At 47.0% G+C, this 18,825-nt stretch overlaps 2 protein-coding genes across 2 annotated transcripts in view; both read left to right on the plus strand.

Moving 5' to 3' along the window:
* Positions 1-18,825, plus strand: part of SCNN1B (sodium channel epithelial 1 subunit beta) — a 468,555-nt gene that overhangs the window by 397,717 nt on the left and 52,013 nt on the right. The window lies entirely within an intron of this gene.
* Positions 4,532-16,799, plus strand: NDE1 (nudE neurodevelopment protein 1; the record flags this gene model as incomplete). The annotated part of the gene is made up of 9 exons (XM_079320883.1): positions 4,532-4,657; positions 8,542-8,669; positions 9,199-9,352; positions 12,214-12,362; positions 12,658-12,794; positions 13,735-13,911; positions 14,512-14,603; positions 15,524-15,660; positions 16,706-16,799. Exons 2-9 carry the CDS (start codon positions 8,584-8,586, stop codon positions 16,797-16,799), a joined length of 1,026 nt encoding a protein of 341 aa, XP_079177009.1. The 5' UTR covers positions 4,532-4,657; positions 8,542-8,583.

Genomic DNA, 18,825 nt, shown 5'->3' on the forward strand with positions numbered 1-18,825 from the left:
CGGCTGTCGTAACGCCCTGCGCCCGCCTCCTTTAAAGCGGCGGCCGTGAGGCGGGACCGGAGCCGTAAAACGCTCACGGGGTAAAACACACGTAGGGTAAAACATACACAGGGTAAAACATACACAGGGTAAAACACACACAGGGTAAAACACTCTCAGGGTAAAACACTCGCAGTGTAAAACACACACAGGGTAAAACACACACAGGGTAAAACACACACAGGGTAAAACATACACGGTAAAACACACACAGGGTAAAACACACACAGGGTAAAACACACACAGGGTAAAACACTCGCAGGGTAAAACACACAGGGTAAAACACTCGCAGGGTAAAACACACACAGGGTAAAACACACACAGGGTAAAACACACACAGGGTAAAACACACGCAGGGTAAAACACTCGCAGGGTAAAACATACACAGGGTAAAACACTCGCAGTGTAAAACACTCGCAGGGTAAAACACTGGCAAGCTGCTCATGAGGCAGTGCCGAAGCCGCGGCATGACCGTGTGCAAGCGCCTGCGGTGAGGGCTCGGAGCAGGGACCGGCTCTGCCCCTGCCCAGCAATGCACAGCAGGAACGGGCAGGAGCTGGCGCCCAGGAATCTTCACCAGAACATGAAGAACTTCCCGCCCGTGAGTGAGAGAAGGAGCACGGGCAGGATGTGTGGAAGCTGTGGAAGCTCCCTGGCCGGAGCTGTTCCCGGTGCTCCGCGCACGGCCCGCGCTGCCCCGGCGCGGCCTGAGGCTGCAAACCACAGTGGCGAGAGACTCGGGTTTGTGCAGCAGAAAGCAGTAAAGCAGTTTATTGCCTGAAAACAGTGCGGTTTGGCGAGAGAGAGAGGGAGAGAGATATGAAGCAAATGAAGTAAAAGGGGAGAGAGAGGGATAAATGATGGGATATAGCTACCAACAGACAGGACGAGTGCTTGAGTCGTCCAACGAGACGGGTCTTCAATCCCTTGGGGAGAAAGAGATCTCAGAGTCTCTTTAGGAAAGTCACTTTTTATAGTCCTTTTCCAAAGCCAGTGGCCTCTGGCCAAAAGGTGGGAGATTTATGGACTATTGTATGTGGAGATCGTGGCCCCATGACGCAGGTGCAGGAACAGGGAGCTGTAACCAGCACCCTGCTGAGAGCAGCACCATAGCAGCACCAAAAACAGGCACAGACAGTCCATGGCAGCACCAGGAACTACAGACAGTCCATGGCAGCACCAAAAACAGGCACAGACAGTCCATGGCAGCACCAGGAACTACAGACAGTCCATGGCAGCACCAAAAACAGGCACAGACAGTCCATGGCAGCACAAAAAACAGGCACAGACAGTCCATGGCAGCACCAGGAACTACAGACAGTCCATGGCAGCACCAAAAACAGGCACAGACAGTCCATGGCAGCACCAGGAACAGGCACAGACAGTCCATGGCAGCACCAGGAACAGCCACAGACAGTCCATGGCAGCACCAAAAACAGGCACAGACAGTCCATGGCAGCACCAGGAACAGCCACAGACAGTCCATGGCAGCACCAAAAACAGGCACAGACAGTCCATGGCAGCAGCAGGAACACCTGCAGACAGTCCATGGCAGCAGCAGGAACAGCCACAGACAGTCCATGGCAGCACCAGGAACTACAGACAGTCCATGGCAGCACCAAAAACAGGCACAGACAGTCCATGGCAGCAGCAGGAACAGCCACAGACAGTCCATGGCAGCACCAGGAACAGGCACAGACAGTCCATGGCAGCACCAAAAACAGGCACAGACAGTCCATGGCAGCACCAGGAACTACAGACAGTCCATGGCAGCACCAAAACCAGGCACAGACAGTCCATGGCAGCACCAGGAACAGCCACAGACAGTCCATGGCAGCACCAAAAACAGGCACAGACAGTCCATGGCAGCACCAGGAACAGCCACAGACAGTCCATGGCAGCACCAAAAACAGGCACAGACAGTCCATGGCAGCACCAAAAACAGGCACAGACAGTCCATGGCAGCACCAAAAACAGGCACAGACAGTCCATGGCAGCACCAGGAACAGGCACAGACAGTCCATGGCAGCACCAAAAACAGGCACAGACAGTCCATGGCAGCACCAAAAACAGGCACAGACAGCCCTGGGCAAGCATCCACCTGTGCCAGGCCAGAACTCAGCTCCAGAGTGAGTGCTGCAGGTCTCAGTCTCTGCTGATGGTCTGAGGCAGATCAGGGGCACTTCAGAGTGACCCTCACACCCCTGTGGTTCCATCCAAGCTGACCTGTTCTGGGTTCAGGGTGTTGCAGCAAGGGAGGAACGCCGAGTCCCCAGGAGCAGAAACACTACAAATCCTTATTTCCTTGACAACTGATAGTTCTTACACATTCAAGCAGAAACTAATAGAGTATAAGGTTAAATAACAACTTGGTGGCAGCAGTTAGGATTAGATATAATCTCAAATTAAGCTATTATAATGCTAAAAAAACCCCAACCTCCTTGACTTTAGACAAAAGTGACTTAGCACAACCCCAAACATCAGTGTGTTATGGGCACCATTCACATTCCAAATCCAAAACACAGCACTGTACCAGCTACTGAGAAGAAATTAACCCTGTCCCATCTGAAACCAGGACAGTCGCCAATTCCCTGTTTCTGTATCATTCTTTCTTTGTTGCCATTTTCTATAAAACACTGTGCTGGTTTCCTCAAAGGTGCGGCAAATATTCTTTCCTAACAGAAGTTTTTTTCTTTACCAGAATTTACAGTGGATAAATTTTTTGTCCACTTGGTTTTCTTGGAAGAATCACTGTGGCCTTCTCATTAAAATAACCAGCACATGAATCCTAGCACCATAAAGATCTGCCAGTTATTAATTATTAATCAGCAAACTAAAAATAAATACATAAAATAATTTGTCCTCCTCTGCTAATTTTAAAATAGACAAGTGTTCCTGTTCTTCTTGCAAACAAGGCAGTCACAGTGATTACAGTAACTTTTTTCTAAGAATATTTTTTGCTTGTGTACAGTAGTGTGCTAGTAGTGCCCCTGAGCCCCTGACATTTGCTAGGGTGCTGTTTTGCTGTTTCAGAATTGGATGAGAGGCTCTCTGCTTCCTCTGAAATCTCAGAAATTTTGCTGTGTTTTACAAGTATTTCAAGATGAGAAATATTAAAGATACTCAGGTGTACTTTTGACATAATCTGTGTAGTCATGCTATGCTCAAAAATTTGATTGAAGTGTTGAAGTAAAATGTCCTTTGTCCCAAACTTGTCAACAATGTATAATTTCTTTTAATTACTGAGAACATACTACAATAGCATGTGGTTTATTTTCTGCAACTTATCTGATAATAAAAACATTCTTGAGTAATGACAGAACTTCAAATGCTATTAACCCAATTTTTTAAACACCTTATTTAGTTTTCTCTTCATAGTTGTATGATAGCTTGTCTCCATTTGATTCTGCTGAGCATCTGACCTGAGATGCTGAATGCCTGACAAGAAAGTAGACTGGTTTCGCTCACCCTTTCCAGTTAAATTTATCTGAGTTATGGACAGATTCTAGTGCAGTATTTAGAGGAAAGCATCCATCCCCTTCGTTACAGTGCCAGCCTTTGCAAGCCTTTGGGAGCGGCGCATTTCCAGTTTGGACAAGTTCGGAGGCAGCCGGTGCTGCAGGCTCGGTGCTCAGCGGAGAAAGGGAACCGGGGGACACTCGGGGACACTCGGGGACACATGGGCCGCGGTGATACACGTGCGATAATTTGTGGTTTTGTTTCGGCTCCGGAAACGAATGCCAGGCAGCGCTAATGAGCGAGTGTTTGTGCAGGTAGGGACACACCTGGGCGCCTGGGAGAGCTCTGCAGGGCTCGGGTCCCAGTGCCCGGCGGGTGCCACCGTTGTTTTCCGCAATGATGACATCATGCTGGGATGGAGATGAGTGAGGTGTCTAATATTTCATAGACTGCGGCACAGGAACCTGCCCTTGCCTGGGAGAAGGGCACTTCGGTCTGAAGATGTTGAGCTGGCGTTAAAAATAGATACGGGCTGCTTGCTTTTGCAGCAGGTCTTTTGAACTGAGAGAAAAAATAATAATGTAAAACTTTTCCTCTTCAGATAATTTTAAAGTCAAAATTAAAAATTTAAAAATAAACATAAATTTCAAATTTATGATTACGACATGTGCTGATGTACAACACCTCAGAAGATGCGGAATCTTATGCGTGGACCGGGGGGTTTAGCGAGGGCCGGGAATGGGAATGGGAACGGGAATGGGAATGGGAATGACAGCGGGAATAAGAACGGGAACGGGAACGGGAATGGGAATGGGAATGAGAATGAGAGGGGCCCCGCAATAGGAACGGGATCGGGATCGGGATCGGGATCGGGATCGGGATCGGGATCGGGCCCGGCGCAGCCGCCGCCCCCCGGCGCCGTTTGAAAGTCACCAAAGTTTCCGACGCGCGTTTCCGCGGCGCTGATTGGCGGAGCGCCCCGCGGCACGTGACCGGCAGCCAATGGGGCGGCGGCAGCGGCCGGGCCGGGAGCGGCGGTGCGGGAGCGGCGGGAGCGCGGTGAGACCGGGACCGGGACCGGGACACGGGACACGGGGACACGGGACACGGGACACAGGACACGGGGACACGGGACCCCCCTCCTGCCCCCGGAGCTGCGGTGCGGGCTCAGCCCCCGCCCCGCTCCGCACGCAGTGGGACGGGAGCGCCGCCCGCAGCTGGGGCCAGCGCGACCGGGCGTTCCGCGGAGAAAAGCGGCGAGTTCCCGTGGGAGTCGCTGGGAAGTTGGCAGTGTCGGAGCCGGGCGCTGCCCAGAGCGGGGTTTTGCTGGATTCTGCCTTTTGCTAGAGAAGCTGATAACTTTGCAGCGCTGCCTGGGGGATTCTGTAGTAATCCTGGTGACCTCTCCCTTTTCTTTCTCTTTTGTGGTGGTTTCCTTTTGTATGCCTTAAACAAAAGAAAACGGGCCCATGTGTTACAGGGAGACCCTTTCAAGGGGAATATTTTAAGCAAATCTGATTTCGTAGGATGGGAAAGCTACTATTCAGAAGCAAAGAGGTGGTTTGTTTTGGTTTACAATTAGTAATAAAATGTCTAGTAGGAGCTTCATCATCTCTGTCGTGTATATTTCAGTAGTGTCTGTGGTACTGTTTTACTTTTTGTTACGAATTTCTTTGACTTGGACTATAAGGTATTGCTACAAAGCCGGATGTTCTTTTGTGATACAAAAGTTCGGTATCAGGGCTGGTTTGAGTCTTTGTTCCAGGATTGTTTCAAGGCTGAGGCCCCCTGAGTTTGGGTGAATTCAGGTGCCCAGATTGAAGCTCCTTCAGTAATGTTGTATTGAAGCTCCTTCAGTAATGTATTGAAGCTCCTTCAGTAATGTCGTGTGTTGCTTTTCTCGGTGCTGCCTTTTGCCGTAGGAGTTGTGCAATTCTCTGGCTGCTGTGAGATTGTTTTCCGCGGCGTGTTTTCCTCGTTGCTAAATTCCAGTCCCACCCAGGATCTCTCCTCCTGATTTCCGCAGGTTTGTGCTGCTGTGCCTGGCCAGATGTTTGTTCTGATTTCGTGTGTGTGACAACAAGCAAGGTGCAGCCCGTGTGTGCCGCTTACATAGACCCTCTCCTCGTTTTTCCACCTTTCCAGTGTTTAAAAGAGCGTTTCTAAAACCTCCTTTAACCCCCCTTTGCTCTCCCTGCTTTTGTGGTGAGCCCAGACAATGGGGAGTTCCTGATTTACTTCTCTTCAGGCATTTTTGCATGTTGTTCTCCAAGTTATTAAAAATCAAGGGGACAGAGCAGTGGGGAAAATTAGTCATAGCCCTAGACTTTCTACAGGTAGTTCAACAAGACTTACATGCTTTTTATTTGCACTCTTCTTAGACAAATTTCAGGAAAAAAAAATTAAAAACTTTAATGCTTTGTCTCAAACTTGGATTTTTTTTTTTCAGTTCAAGTTTGTATTTTTTAAAACTTTGTTTAGTTAGAAAATCCCAGCTTAGTTTGAGCTGAGATGTAGTGCAGGGAAGGAAATACCAGCTCCTCCACGGATGCTGCAGCAAAAACGTGGCACTGGGCAGTAGCCACATCCTGGAATAAGGGCAGAGCCCTGTCCTTCCATGTATTTGCAGTTGAACAATTAATTTTAAATTACAAGTGCTGTTTAGTGCTGTGGCCATGGGGCAGAGTGGGCTGTTCCTGGGTGTGTGCTCAGGGGCCCATGGTCTGTGCACTGAAGCTGCAGCACCTTTGAGCTGCTGGGAGCATCCTCAGGGTTATGTGAAAGCCTCATGGGTTCTGTGGGAAGTTAAGGGAATTTCTTCTCCATGCTGCCCTACAGTCTCAAAAAATGCCAATTACTGTCTTTCAGTTCTTCCAAAGTGCAGTTTGAGAACACAGGAGCATATTCAGGAGTTGGAAGCTGTTTTTTGGTTTCAAAGGCTTGTTTGAAAGCTTTTCAGAGCAAGAGGTCTTGCAGTTCATCTTTATCTTTCCTGAATTGTTTTTGTTGACTGTCCAAACACAGATGCTGGATTTCTGAAAATGCTTTCTGGATTTTTTTGCACACAGTGCCTTGAGCAGGAGGACATGCTTATTAACATCAAAGGCATTTTCAGTTCACTTAAAAATAACAGAGTAGACGTGACATAAACTATCCTAGGTCAAGAATGTTAATTATGCTTGGTCATGATTTTCTTTTTAATGGGCAAGAGTACTATTTGGGAAATCACTCCTTGCTCACACTCCTTTTCCTCTTTTTTTGCCCAGTGCATTCTTCAGCCTGGAGACTAATGCTGGAAATGTGTCAATACATTATATAGAGCTTTTATTTGTTTCAAGGAGCATCTGTAGTTTTGTCTAATGAACATTTGTGTCTAACTCAGTTATAACAACTAAAGCTAGTAACTTTTATCCTCAACTGCCCACTCCCTTTTTAAATAACAGTGTAATTTCTGTGTGTGCTGATACTGAGGAATGCAGGCACAGCCCCACTCAGCTGTGACTCTGCTTACTCCTTGCTCAATAATCTGGTAATTACTTGGGCTGTGGAGAGGAGCTGGGCTCTGGGGTAATGCTTGGGTATGTAAGGGTTGGCCAGACTCCTTTTGTCCATAGCAGAGGTAAGAACTACTTGGGTTTGTCTCAGTAGAGTTTCTGAATTGGTGGCTGTTACTCAATCCTATTTATACCTGATGGTTTTTTGGAGAGGAAAGTCTTGACAGAGGTTAGAGATGTTTTCTTCCATGAAGTTCAATAGATGTGCAGTGTATGCACCTTTTCTTTAGCTAAGGCATGCTGCTCAGAGGGTCTACTCCACTATTTTATGAGTATCTTAAATAAGAGTGGAAGGCAGGGCTGACACCCAAGTTGTTTTTGAAGGCTTCAGCATCCCTTCTTCTTTGTTCCATCAGAATTCCCTCTAGGAGATGTTTTGCTCAGTAGAACTGGAGTTGGAACTTGGTAGAACTGTGTTTCTTCAGTCTTTGGATTTCTGTGTTTTAGTATTCTGACAACTGCCACTGTCATTAATTGTTCAATTCCACCTCTATTTGCTGTTCTTAATCCTATTTGGTTTCTTATTTGGAATGGATTTGGTTAAATTGACAATGTCTGAGTGGAATCTTTGCCTCACCTAGGGCTGGACAGGGGCACATTATGTGGAGCACTAGGTTTGATGTTTCTCCATTGTCAAGACTTAACTCATATGAAACAATGTTTGCTGCTCACCCATTTGACAGTGTGTCATGCACATCACAGGGCATTTATTTGATTTAATTGTGGTGTTTAGATACTTAGTCCTCAAGTGGGAGTGACCAGCTTGGTTCCTGATTCCCCTGTGGCTCTGTGCTGTGTCCAGTTTGGGGCTGTGTCCTGTGGCTGGGTTTGTGCAGGCACAGGGGCAGCTGCAATTTTATCTGCACACTTAACCCAGCCAGTGGAATCTGCTAAAACCTCTGGGGAGCTTCTGCCCTCCCTTCTCCCAGGGCTCTCTGAGGTATCCAGGTGTAGTGTAGCTGTACATGGATTTTGATATTTCAGGTTTAAAGTTGGGTAGCTTTGTCTGTGTTGACCTAGGAAGAAATTTTTCACGTGTCCAGCAATTATGTGCATAAAAAGCTTTTGTGTTCCTTTAAATGTTAACTCAGGAAACCAGCATCTAGAGTAGCTAATCTCTGTCTCTTTGAAGTTTCTCTTTAATTTCCTCAAGGATGTCTCTAGGCTTGTGGAATTGCAGAGTATTTGGAGATCTCTCCTTTCCTTTGTGCTGTCTGTGCTCAGCTCTGGGCTTTGTGCAGTTGGAGGTGCTCAAGGTGCTCATTGCTGGAATGTGTTGTGAGCCTGCAGCAGCTTTGGGAGAGCTGGGAAAGTGGCTGAGCAGGAATTCTTTCAGATGTTTGGTCTGTGTGGCAGAGCCCTGTCAAGGCTGGTCTGTACTTTGGTCCCCAGCCAGCAGGGTCTGTGGCAGGAGGGGTGCTCAGCTCTGCACATGAGGATGAGGATGCTCACTGCCTTTGTTCTTGTGCTTGACCCTTTAATTTTGCAGGGGGGAAAATGAAACAGGAGTTTTAGACTTTGAGGACTCATTATGGAAGACTCAGAAGGACATCACTTCAGCTCAGTGGAAGAGGAGACCAGATACTGGAAGGAGCTGGCAATGAAATACAAGCAGTGGTAAGGCAGTGGCTTCATCCCTCCAAGTGGGTGAATTAGGTGCACAACACTTCATGCAAAGACACAGATCTTTCATTGTTGCTTGTTTAGCTTGCTGGAGTATTTTTTAAATAGATTTGTTCATGAATATAAAACACTTCCTTTCATCTTTCTTTTCCTCACTCTTTGTTGCTAATCAATAACAGCTTTGTTGATATTTCCAAATAAGTAATAGAATTGAATAATGGAATAAATGTGGCAGTGGACAGTTGACAAACTAAAGAGATGCCACATATCCTCAACATCCACAGTGTGAAGACAGACTCTGGGGTTTTTCTGTTTATTTGGACTTTTTTATTTGTTTATCAGTTTGCTATGGGGTGATTTCCCATGCAGGGCAGGAAACATTTGCCTGTGTTTGTCTCTTCCTGTTGAATACAAATGTTGGGGAAGGGCACAGAGCATCCTGTGCTCAAGAGCAGGGTTGTGTTTGCCTGGAGTGGACAGGGGATGGTTTTGTTGTTCATGGTGATCTGGAATTTCTCTGCAGTGCTGAGAACACCCAGGAGGAGCTGCATGAGTTCCAGGAGGGGAGCAGAGAGTATGAGGCTGAGCTGGAGGCTCAGCTGCAGCAAACAGAGTCCAGGAACAGGGAGCTGCTGTCAGAGAACAACAGGCTGAGGATGGAGCTGGAGTCAGTGAAGGTGAGAGCTGCAGGTGAGGTGTGCTCATCCCCAGGGCACAGCTGCACACCTGCCCTCAGCATGCAGGAAAAATGACCCTGCAGCAAGGGGAGTCTTGAAAAGTGAAAAATGCCAACCTGTTCTCTGCTTTGAGATTCTGTGCTCCCTGGCAGTGCCCCTGAGCTCCCAGGCTCTGCCTGTCTCAGGATAGAATTCACATGGGAGAAAACTGGAGTGGAGACTGTGAGCACAGGAGAGCTGCTGTTCTGTTCCTTCTCCCACCTCTATTTAGTGCTTTTGTTCATTGCTGTCTTGCTGTCTGCATCGTGCAGATAATATTGCAGAACAATCAAAGCACAAACACTGCAGCTGGGGTTTTGCATTTCATAAGGAAACTCAGTTTTAAACCATTTTTACATAGTTGTGTATTTATTATCTGACATTTCAGATAAGTTGGGAAGCAGCAGCTGGTGGGTAACACAGAATTGGGAGTCATAAAACAGTTTCAGTCCTGGTTTTGTTACTGAATCTGTCTGTCCTTGGGAAAAAATGAATTGTCCTCTTTGCATTTGGTTAGCATTCTGTGAAACTAAAAACCAGCAGAAAGGCATTAACTTCCAGAATTATAAAACATAAAGGAATGAACCTGTTGAGATGGGGCTTCTTAACACAGTGGCTTAGGAAACAGTGAAGCTTTCTAGAGTATGAAGAGTGGTGAGTGGCTCCTTTCAGTCTCTGAGATGGTGCTGTGCTGATTGACAGGTTCAGGAAATACTGGTAAGTTCTCTTAAATTTGGAAGAAACGTGTCACTGAAATTGGTGAGACTTTTGAAAGTTTTAATGTAGGCCTTTTGTTTACAGATGAGTTGCAGTCACCCAGGGAATGCTGCACTGTGTTTTGTAGGGCCAGCTCAATCTCTGGGAGCAGAGATTAATGTAATTACACTTCTCCTATTCAATTGGATGCAATAATGAGCTAATGGGAGTGAAGGTATTTGTATAAGTGATTAATCACCAGAGGAATCCAGGTTTGCAATGCCTTTTGTTTAAGCTGTTGTCCAAATTCCTGTCTGAAGGAAATACTCTCCTGTCCCAGGCTGCTGTCCCTCCAGCACCAGCTCAGCCATTTCCTCCACTCCCTGCTTTTTGATAGCAAAACCTCCAAGAATTGTTTCATTGTATTTATGTTGCTTTAATCCTTGTGGTTCTTTTTGTAGCACCTTAGAAATATTAAAATGTTGTGCATGTTTTATGGATTATTGGTCTGCTGTTCCATGAACCCATGGGAGTTGATGGGTCTGGGGAGGAGAGAAAAGTTTTAAAAACAAATCCCATCGTTCATTTGATTGAGGAGGGTAGACTATTTTCTTTCTCTAGAATAGCTGGAATGAGAGGAAGGGCCAGTGAACCAGGCAAAACAGTGAAGAATGAGCACAGTAGAAGCAATGCAGAGGGTAGCCATATTTTAGAAAATCTGAAATTATTTTTCACAATAGATAACTTTCTTAAAATATATTCTGCTCAAAATAAACCATTCAACAATTGGCTATTCATGCAGCCTGAAAACTGCAGTGACAGCCTGCAGTTAAGGAACAGAGCCACCATTGAGGGCCAGATCAGCTGAGAGAGTATCACAGTTGGCTAAAAACAAAGACTCAGACCTTGCAGTTCTGGTCCTTTATCTGAACCAAGAGCAAAGCTTTAATCTGGTGGAGCTGCTGAGCAGCAGAGCTGAGCCCATCCAGGCTGGGAGCTGCATCTGGGTCACCCCAGTGAGCTCTGCCAGCCCAGAAACCAGAGCTCTCACTGCCTAAACCTGATGGGAATGGTGCTTTGGAGGTTAGCTTAGAGCCCTGAGAGGCTGATTGATGTGATCTACCTCTTGGAGCTTAGGGGCTCTTGACTGTCTCAGATCTGGAATTACAGCTCTGTTCCCACACTGCACCAAATAAGGATTTCTTAGTTCAGGATAAATCTCTCTCTCCCTCCTCCTTGTCTATGCACTTCATGTGCTGAAACAGCTGTCTTCACATTATCATTCACACCAGACTTGCCATGGTTTTCAAATTCCAGTGCATGGATTTGTTCCCAGTGACTTCCAGTGCTTTGTACTTGAATTCTGTCTGGAGAGAGGCACTTCAGGAATGTTACTTATCTTGGATTCTCCCAAAAGCCTCTGGCATGTTGAAGGGTTCTGGTAGCAAGGTGGGTGGGTAGAAAGCAGTGCAATGCTGTGGAGCTTTCCCTGTCACATGGAAGAGTTTCCATGTCAAAATGTGGAACTAACTCCACATTCAGTGCCAGTGCAGGAGGCAGATCTGCTGGGGGAGCAAAGTCTTGTTCCCTGTGTTAAATGTACCCTGGTGTTTGTGGTGTAGGGGGAGACTGAGCTTGGTTCAGGTTCCCATCCAAAGTGTTCCTGTGCCTAAAATGTTCTGTCATCTAGAATTCTGAACCTGCTTGGGCTGATGCAGAATATTGCTGATTTACACACAGCAGCATTTAACAGGGTCACATTGGAATTATTTTTATTCTTGTTACTTTGGCTCCTAAATACTGCCTGACTTCATATTAGGGTTGAAAATAAGTGGCTTCTCTTGCATCCTGCTTTGTGTATTGCTGAGAAATGTTGCTGGATCAGGGTGTCTGGGAGAGGGGAGGAATGGCCTGTGCTGTGAGTGTTCTTCCCCAGCACTTCTGTTTGACAAGGAGTGGCAGGAAGAGCTCTGTCTGCTGGCAGCCTTGGCATTTTACCATATATAAAGTCATGTTTTTCAAAAATCTTCAGAGCATCTGTCTGTGCCTTTCACAGGGCTCAGACAATGCTGCAGAAAGAGAATATGTGTTGTTAAGTACCTGCTGTTTGGTTTGCCTTTGAGTAGGAAAAGATTGAAATGCAGCATTCAGAAGGATACAGGCAAATCTCTGCCCTGGAAGATGATTTGGCACAGACAAGAGCTATTAAAGAGCAGCTGCAGAAATATATTCGAGAGCTGGAGCAAGAAAATGATGATTTGGAAAGAGCAAAAAGGTGATCTGCTTTTTGTGGTTTGTTTTTCCCACCTCTGTTCTGTCCTGCAAGGTGGCACTGAGCTGTTTGTGACTCTGCTTGTTAGCATTGCCATTCTGAACTGTCACTTGCCTGATGATTGTGCTGAAGATTCATTGCAGATGGGAAACGTGATTTTTTTTTTTTTTATTTTTTACCTCTTTTACTCCCCTGACTGCACTCTTTCATATCTTACAAAGTAAAATAAAAAGATGATAATGCTAGTGTCCATTTTCTTGGAGGATCTGGTAGTGGCACCTGCTGCACTCTGTTTCAGAGCCACTATCATGTCCCTGGAGGATTTTGAGCAGCGTTTGAACCAGGCTATTGAAAGAAATGCTTTTCTGGAGAGTGAGCTGGATGAGAAGGAAAACCTTCTGGAGTCTGTGCAGCGCCTGAAAGATGAAGCTAGAGGTGAAACAGAAGTTATTTGTGTCTTTTCCTCCCTCTCCTGCTGCCTTGTAGCTGTTCAGAACTCTCCCTATGCCCTAGAGCTGGGTTTTTAACTTTGCTTTTTTCAAATCTGCTATCTGAAATGTAGAAACAAGGAAGGAAATTTAAGAATGTTCTGCCCACACTCCTTGAGCTCCTGGCATTGTTCCAGGGTACTCACAGAAGCACAGCTCAGTTCCAGCCCTCTCCTAATCAGGGCTCCAGGAGTGGAGCCAGTGCAGCTGGAGCTGCTGGCTGCCCATGTCAGCTTTAATGCACATGAACCTCATTGTTCCCTGGCCTTGGCAAGGGGAGTCACTTGGGCACTCATGAGAAGGTAAAACAGGCTGACTTCTGCTTGGAATGCACTGGATTCCTGCTGCTTGTCAGCAAGGCTGGGTGAGAAGAGACACCCTGGAGCTGGATGAGTGTCTGTTTTCAGATCAGGATTCTGTGCCCTTGAGTGCTGTCCATGAGCTCCAGCCTGGCTGTGGCACAGAAGTGCTCTGTCCCTTGGCTAGATGATGATGTGCCTTCAGCTCAGGTTCATGTGGAAACCAGGATAAAAAGGGTACAGCAGGATCTCAGCCTTGCAGGGAGCCAGAATGCAGCCAAGGTGTGCCAGGCTGGACTTGGTCTGCCTCTGCTTACCAGCCTGTGACATTTGGAAAGGAGTTAATTCCTGAAGGGGAGCTTTGTGAAAGGGTTTGAAAGTGAATGGCAACTGAACTAACACTACTACAGCATCTTCAGTCACAGTCTTAGAAAGACCTTTACATGGCTAAAGGAATTTGAAGGTATTCCTGGAGTAATCTTTGGCAGGGATAAGTGGAGAGGAGAAAAACCTGAGCAAAAAATTGCCTCCTGTTCTTCTCTCAGCACTTGCACATCCAGCATCTGCTGTGTGTTGCTTCCTTCCCAGACCTGCGGCAGGAGCTGGCAGTGCAGCAGAAGCAGGAGAAGCCCAAGACCCCCCTGAGGTGTCCCCTGGCAGCAGAGAGAGCAGACTCTGCAGTCCAGGCCTCCCTGGGTGTGCCCTGCACGCCCCCCCTGCGCCGGACCCCCGCCAGCACCCCCTGCCCTGGGGGCTGCAGCACAGGTGAGACCAGGAGCCAGGCACAGGGGAGACCAGGCACAGGGGAGACCAGGAGCCAGGCACAGGGGAGACCAGGCACAGGGGAGACCAGGAGCCAGGCACAGGGGAGACCAGGCACAGGGGAGACCAGGCACAGGGGAGACCAGGAGCCAGGCACAGGGGAGACCAGGCACAGGGGAGACCAGGCACCAGGCACAGGTGAGACCAGGCACAGGTGCCCCTGCTGCTCTGCTTCACGTGGGGTTTGCTCTCCTCATTGCCCCTGGAGCCATGGAATTGAGTGTGTGGGGTAGGGGCATCCAAATCAAATCACTGTGCTCTGTGTATTCACAGACTGGGGGTTTAATTTATTCATAGTCTGTTCATGTCCAATTGACTTGAGTTGTCTGATAATAATGAGGGATAGGATGAGCTGTTGGGACTTTCTATTAGTCCACAACTGTCCTAGAGATGTTGGTCTAATTTAGGGGAAAGGTTTTAAAAACCTGTGCGATCTTTAGTTGTGTTCCTTGAATTGTCTTCTCTAAGACAGTAGGGTCAATTTTATTTTATTTTTGTTTTCCTTTCCATGAGTAACATATCCTTCTTTAACCTGCCATGTAGGTTTTGAGGACAGCTATGGTGCAACCCCTCTCACACCAGCTGCAAGGATATCTGCACTTAATATTGTGGGAGACTTGCTACGGAAAGTGGGGGTGAGTGATTCCTGCCAGGCAGAGCTTTGGAAAGCTGGAAAACTTACGAACTTGTGCTGCTCTTCAGGGGAGACTCTTTTCAGTCTCTTGCCCCCAGGTTAGTTGGTGTGGCTTTGGGATTGGTCTGGACTCCAAATGTTTCTGACCACCCCCCAAAGAAAAATGAACTATGCTTGTTTTTCTAAGTTCTAATCCAGATGGGGATAAGATCTCCCTCTAGGAATTTCTGGAAGTGCATGTGCAGAAGAAATAATTCAGCATGAGTAAATTGAGAGGGAATCTGTTCCCCTGAAAAGCAGAGAAGTCAGCAGGCTGGTACCAGCTGTCCAAAAGGCTTCTGGTGAAGTTTGCCTTAAAAGTCTGGTGGTCTTCTGAGTAAGGTGGTTTGATATTTAAGGTAGTTATCCCATTACTTGTTTCATCCCTTATGCCTCAGTGCTGTGTTTTACAAGCATTTCTATGAGACTCTGATGGGCTGAGCTGCAGAACTGCAGAACCCAGAAAGCAACTCAAAGGTGGAGTGATCTAGAATGGGAGCATGTGATGGAGAATCAGATATCTGTGGCTCATTCCCTCTGGTGTACCACCTAATACATATCTAGGCAAGCTGATAGCTCATATGAATGTTTGGTAATCTAAAAATTTATGCCTGTAAGAAAGATGTAAAACTCTCTCTGAGGAAAGTGAAGATTTTATGTTTCTGTTGATGAAGAGCATCAGCTCCCTAGAGAAACAGAGATTCATCTTTGGAGAGATGACTGTGCTCATCTCTTCACAAATTCACAGCTCAGGGTCTAGCAGGTTCCTCTACTGGACAACTCTTAAAGGAAAGAAAATAGCCCAGCCCACACACTTCAGTGCCATTTTGGTGTGCCTCTGGAGGAGGATGGCCAGCCTGACTCTTGCATCTCTTTGCTCAGGCCTTGGAGTCCAAGCTTGCATCTTGCAGGAGCTTTGTGCACGAGCAGTCTCCCAACAGACCCTCAGTGTCCCTGTACAGGAGCAGGGATGTCCTTGGCACCCACCTGGGTCCTCATCAGCCTCCTTGGGGCACAGGGTGAGTGCACAGTGCACAGGCACAGCTGCTGCTGCTGGAGCCTGGGCTCTGGTAGTTAGGACACCAGTCTTTGTTTTGGTACAGACAGATTTGTTTTCAAAGTATGTGAAATGAAATTATTCAGGATTATGGTTTGAGTGTTTCAGGTGGGTTTAAAATTTGGGATCTCTAGCTGCTGAAATTCAAAGGCTTGCTGCAGTCAAGTTTTAAGTACCTCAAATCTGAAGCAAGATATGTTTTGTTATAAATCAGTGTTTAAATGGGGCAAAGTACAACAGTTCTTATTGGTTCAATTTGTTTTATGCTTTGTGTTCTTGTACAAGTGATGCCTCAGGAATGTTATGTAGGGAGACTTGTTCTAGTTAAGATTCTCACTTATGGGAGAACTGTTAAAAAGGTGAGTAGTGGGTCCACTGAGAATGCTTTACAGTTGCTAAAATGTGTTTTAAAGCAGCAGCTGACAGGAAGTTACCTTACTCAACATGAAAATAGAGATGAAATAGAGATGTTAGCAGTATTTGACATAGATGATGAAAATAGTTATGTTAAGGTTTGAGGCCTTTTGTTTAGAAAAACCAAATACCATACATGCTAAAGAAGCAGCAGATATCTTGTCTTAAGCTTAGCAGGAAAGATCTTAAGATAAGGGTAAAGCCATAAAACATGGTAATTAAGTTGTTCTTATAGGTTGCATGAAAATATTAGGAAATTAGTATATTGCATTAGATTAGTTATTGGAATTTAGAATATTCATCATGGAATGATACTTATTGTACTGCAAACGGAAAATCCTCCTGCTTCTCCTCTCTTCTCTCTTCTTCTGCCTCTTCTTCCTCTCTTCTCTCCCCTCTCCTCCTCCTTGCTTTTGTTTCCTCTGATCTCTAACTTTTCTCTAAGCTCTCTCTTACACCCACCCCTGTAATGAAATACAGCCCTAAGAGCAGTGAATAGTGATCTCCTGAGTGTGTGCAGTGACCATGCAGAGCCCCAGGAGGGCTCTGGGGTCCTGGAGTCTGGACATCCCTGACTGCAGCTCTCCCTGCAGGCTGGTCAAGCACCTGGAGTTTGGCTCCCGACCCCCACACCTGCCAGGACCCCCCAGCCACCCCCCTCACAGCGTGGTCAAGATGCTGCTGTGAGAAGCCCTGGAGGAAGGAGGAGAAATGTGCATTCCAAACTGGTTCTGAAGAGAATGTCAGGGAGCAGGCAGCAGTGTCAGGGTGGGTGAGAACTGACAAAGCCCCAGCTGGCAGTGGCCCCCAGGGTGTCCCTGGGTGACAGAGGGTGACAGAGCAGTGCTGGCTGGGGAATTGCTGGGAATTCCTGCTCTGAACAGCTCCTTGGAGGCTGCTCTGACCCTGCCAGAGCCACTGTCCTGCCTGCTACAGCAATATTCACTGCAGCTCCCCAGGCTCTGCTGATAACACACCCCAGCTGCATTCTGCTCTCTGCCATGCCTCTTGTGTGCTGCACTCACTACCAAAATAGTGTTTTTATGTGGAGAAAGGTGCATTTCTGCAGGAAAGCTGCTCAGCTCCTCGTGGGGTGTTTGCTGAGCAGGCTGCTGCACACAATCCTGCCTGTGTAGAGGGAAGATGTTCCTGTGAGCCATGATTTCCCTTTTCAGCTCCTGGTTAAAGGTGAGACATGTCTGATGCTGAGTGCTCAGGGCATCCCAGAGCTCATTGCATGTACACATCATCTTTTAAACTTTCTTAACCCCATAGGGGCTGGTGGTTGTGGGAGCCCAAACCTGGTCAAGTTTCTAGTTGTAACATCTTGATGGGTGGGTTTTACTGCTTTACAAACCTCCCTTCACTCAGGTGCCTTGGCTGTTAGTGATTTTTTTTTATTGTTTTACTTCTCTATATAAATATATCAGCTGTTACTAATTTAGAAATGCTTTTTTAACCTGAAAAGCCCTTTATGCTAGACAAGTGTATATGATTAGAGAATTATTTTCAAATAATTTTCCCTCCTGTAGAATATGACTGCATTTGTTTTTTAAATGGAGTAGATTAATTCTGAGTGCTAATGTATTTTATGGAAGCCTGTATTTGTAAAACTAATAATGACTTAACAATTGCTATGTTTGTTTTTGTTTTTTTTGTGTCAGGGGATGGGGAGAGCTTTCTTGACAAAAGAATACATAAATGGGTTTGATTTTTTGCTTGTTTTTGGTTTTTTTTTGTTTTGTTTTTAAGGAAGTGCTGTGAAAACAGCCACTTCCTTAAAAGGAGGCATCTCTAGAATATGTAAATCACAGATGATTTCCATTTCTCAGTCCACCTATGAAGTTGGTTGAACTGGGGAGCAGAATAAAGCTTATTTTGAATGGGAGTTGTTGATGCTTCTTAAGTTGTTTTTTTTTTTCAAGTTTTTACTGTGGTTTATACATACTCAGTTTGCTGGTTCTGCTCCAAGCACTGATGCTTTAGGGCATTTAATATGAAGTCTGACAGGTTTGTCTCCTTGTTCCCACCTGTGGGGACTCACAAACTGTGCTGACAGCCAGCTCCTGAGCAGCTGGGCTCTGTGCTGGGCCAGACCTTCCTCAGTCACCCCCAGCCCCTCTCAGCCTCCCCCAGTCACTCCCAGCCCCTCTCAGCCTCCCCCAGTCACTCCCAGCCCCTCTCAGCCTCCCCCAGTCACCCCCAGCCCCTCTCAGCCTCCCCCAGTCACTCCCAGCCCCTCTCTGCCTCCCCCAGTCACTCCCAGCCCCTCTCAGCCTCCCCCAGTCACCCCCAGCCCCTCTCAGCCTCCCCCAGTCACTCCCAGCCCCTCTCTCAGCCCCTCTCAGCCTCCCCCAGTCACTCCCAGCCCCTCTCTGCCCAGCTTCTCATCTTCATTGCTCCAAGGCTCTTCCTTTGCTCATGAGCAGAGGGAGTTCTCTGGGCTCTGGCTCTGCTGCCTGGATGGTGCAGGTGTGAATCCCCAGTCCTGGTCTCTGCTCCTGACACACTGATTGCATTCAGGTGATTGCTTTGGCTGCCAGGGTGGATCTCTGTGCATGGTTTGCTCTCCCTGTGCTCACACTGCTTCAGGTTCACTTGCAGTTCAGTCAGAGGCACCAGGTAAGCTCTGCTCTGGATTCAGAGTGATTTTACCTCCTGCTTTGCTGTGCATGGCTCCTGCTGGCAGCACAGGTGCTGAGCTGCCTGGCTC

The sequence above is a fragment of the Erithacus rubecula genome (assembly GCF_903797595.1).
Source record: "Erithacus rubecula genome assembly, chromosome: 17".
In the NCBI taxonomy this organism is placed as follows: domain Eukaryota; kingdom Metazoa; phylum Chordata; class Aves; order Passeriformes; family Muscicapidae; genus Erithacus; species Erithacus rubecula.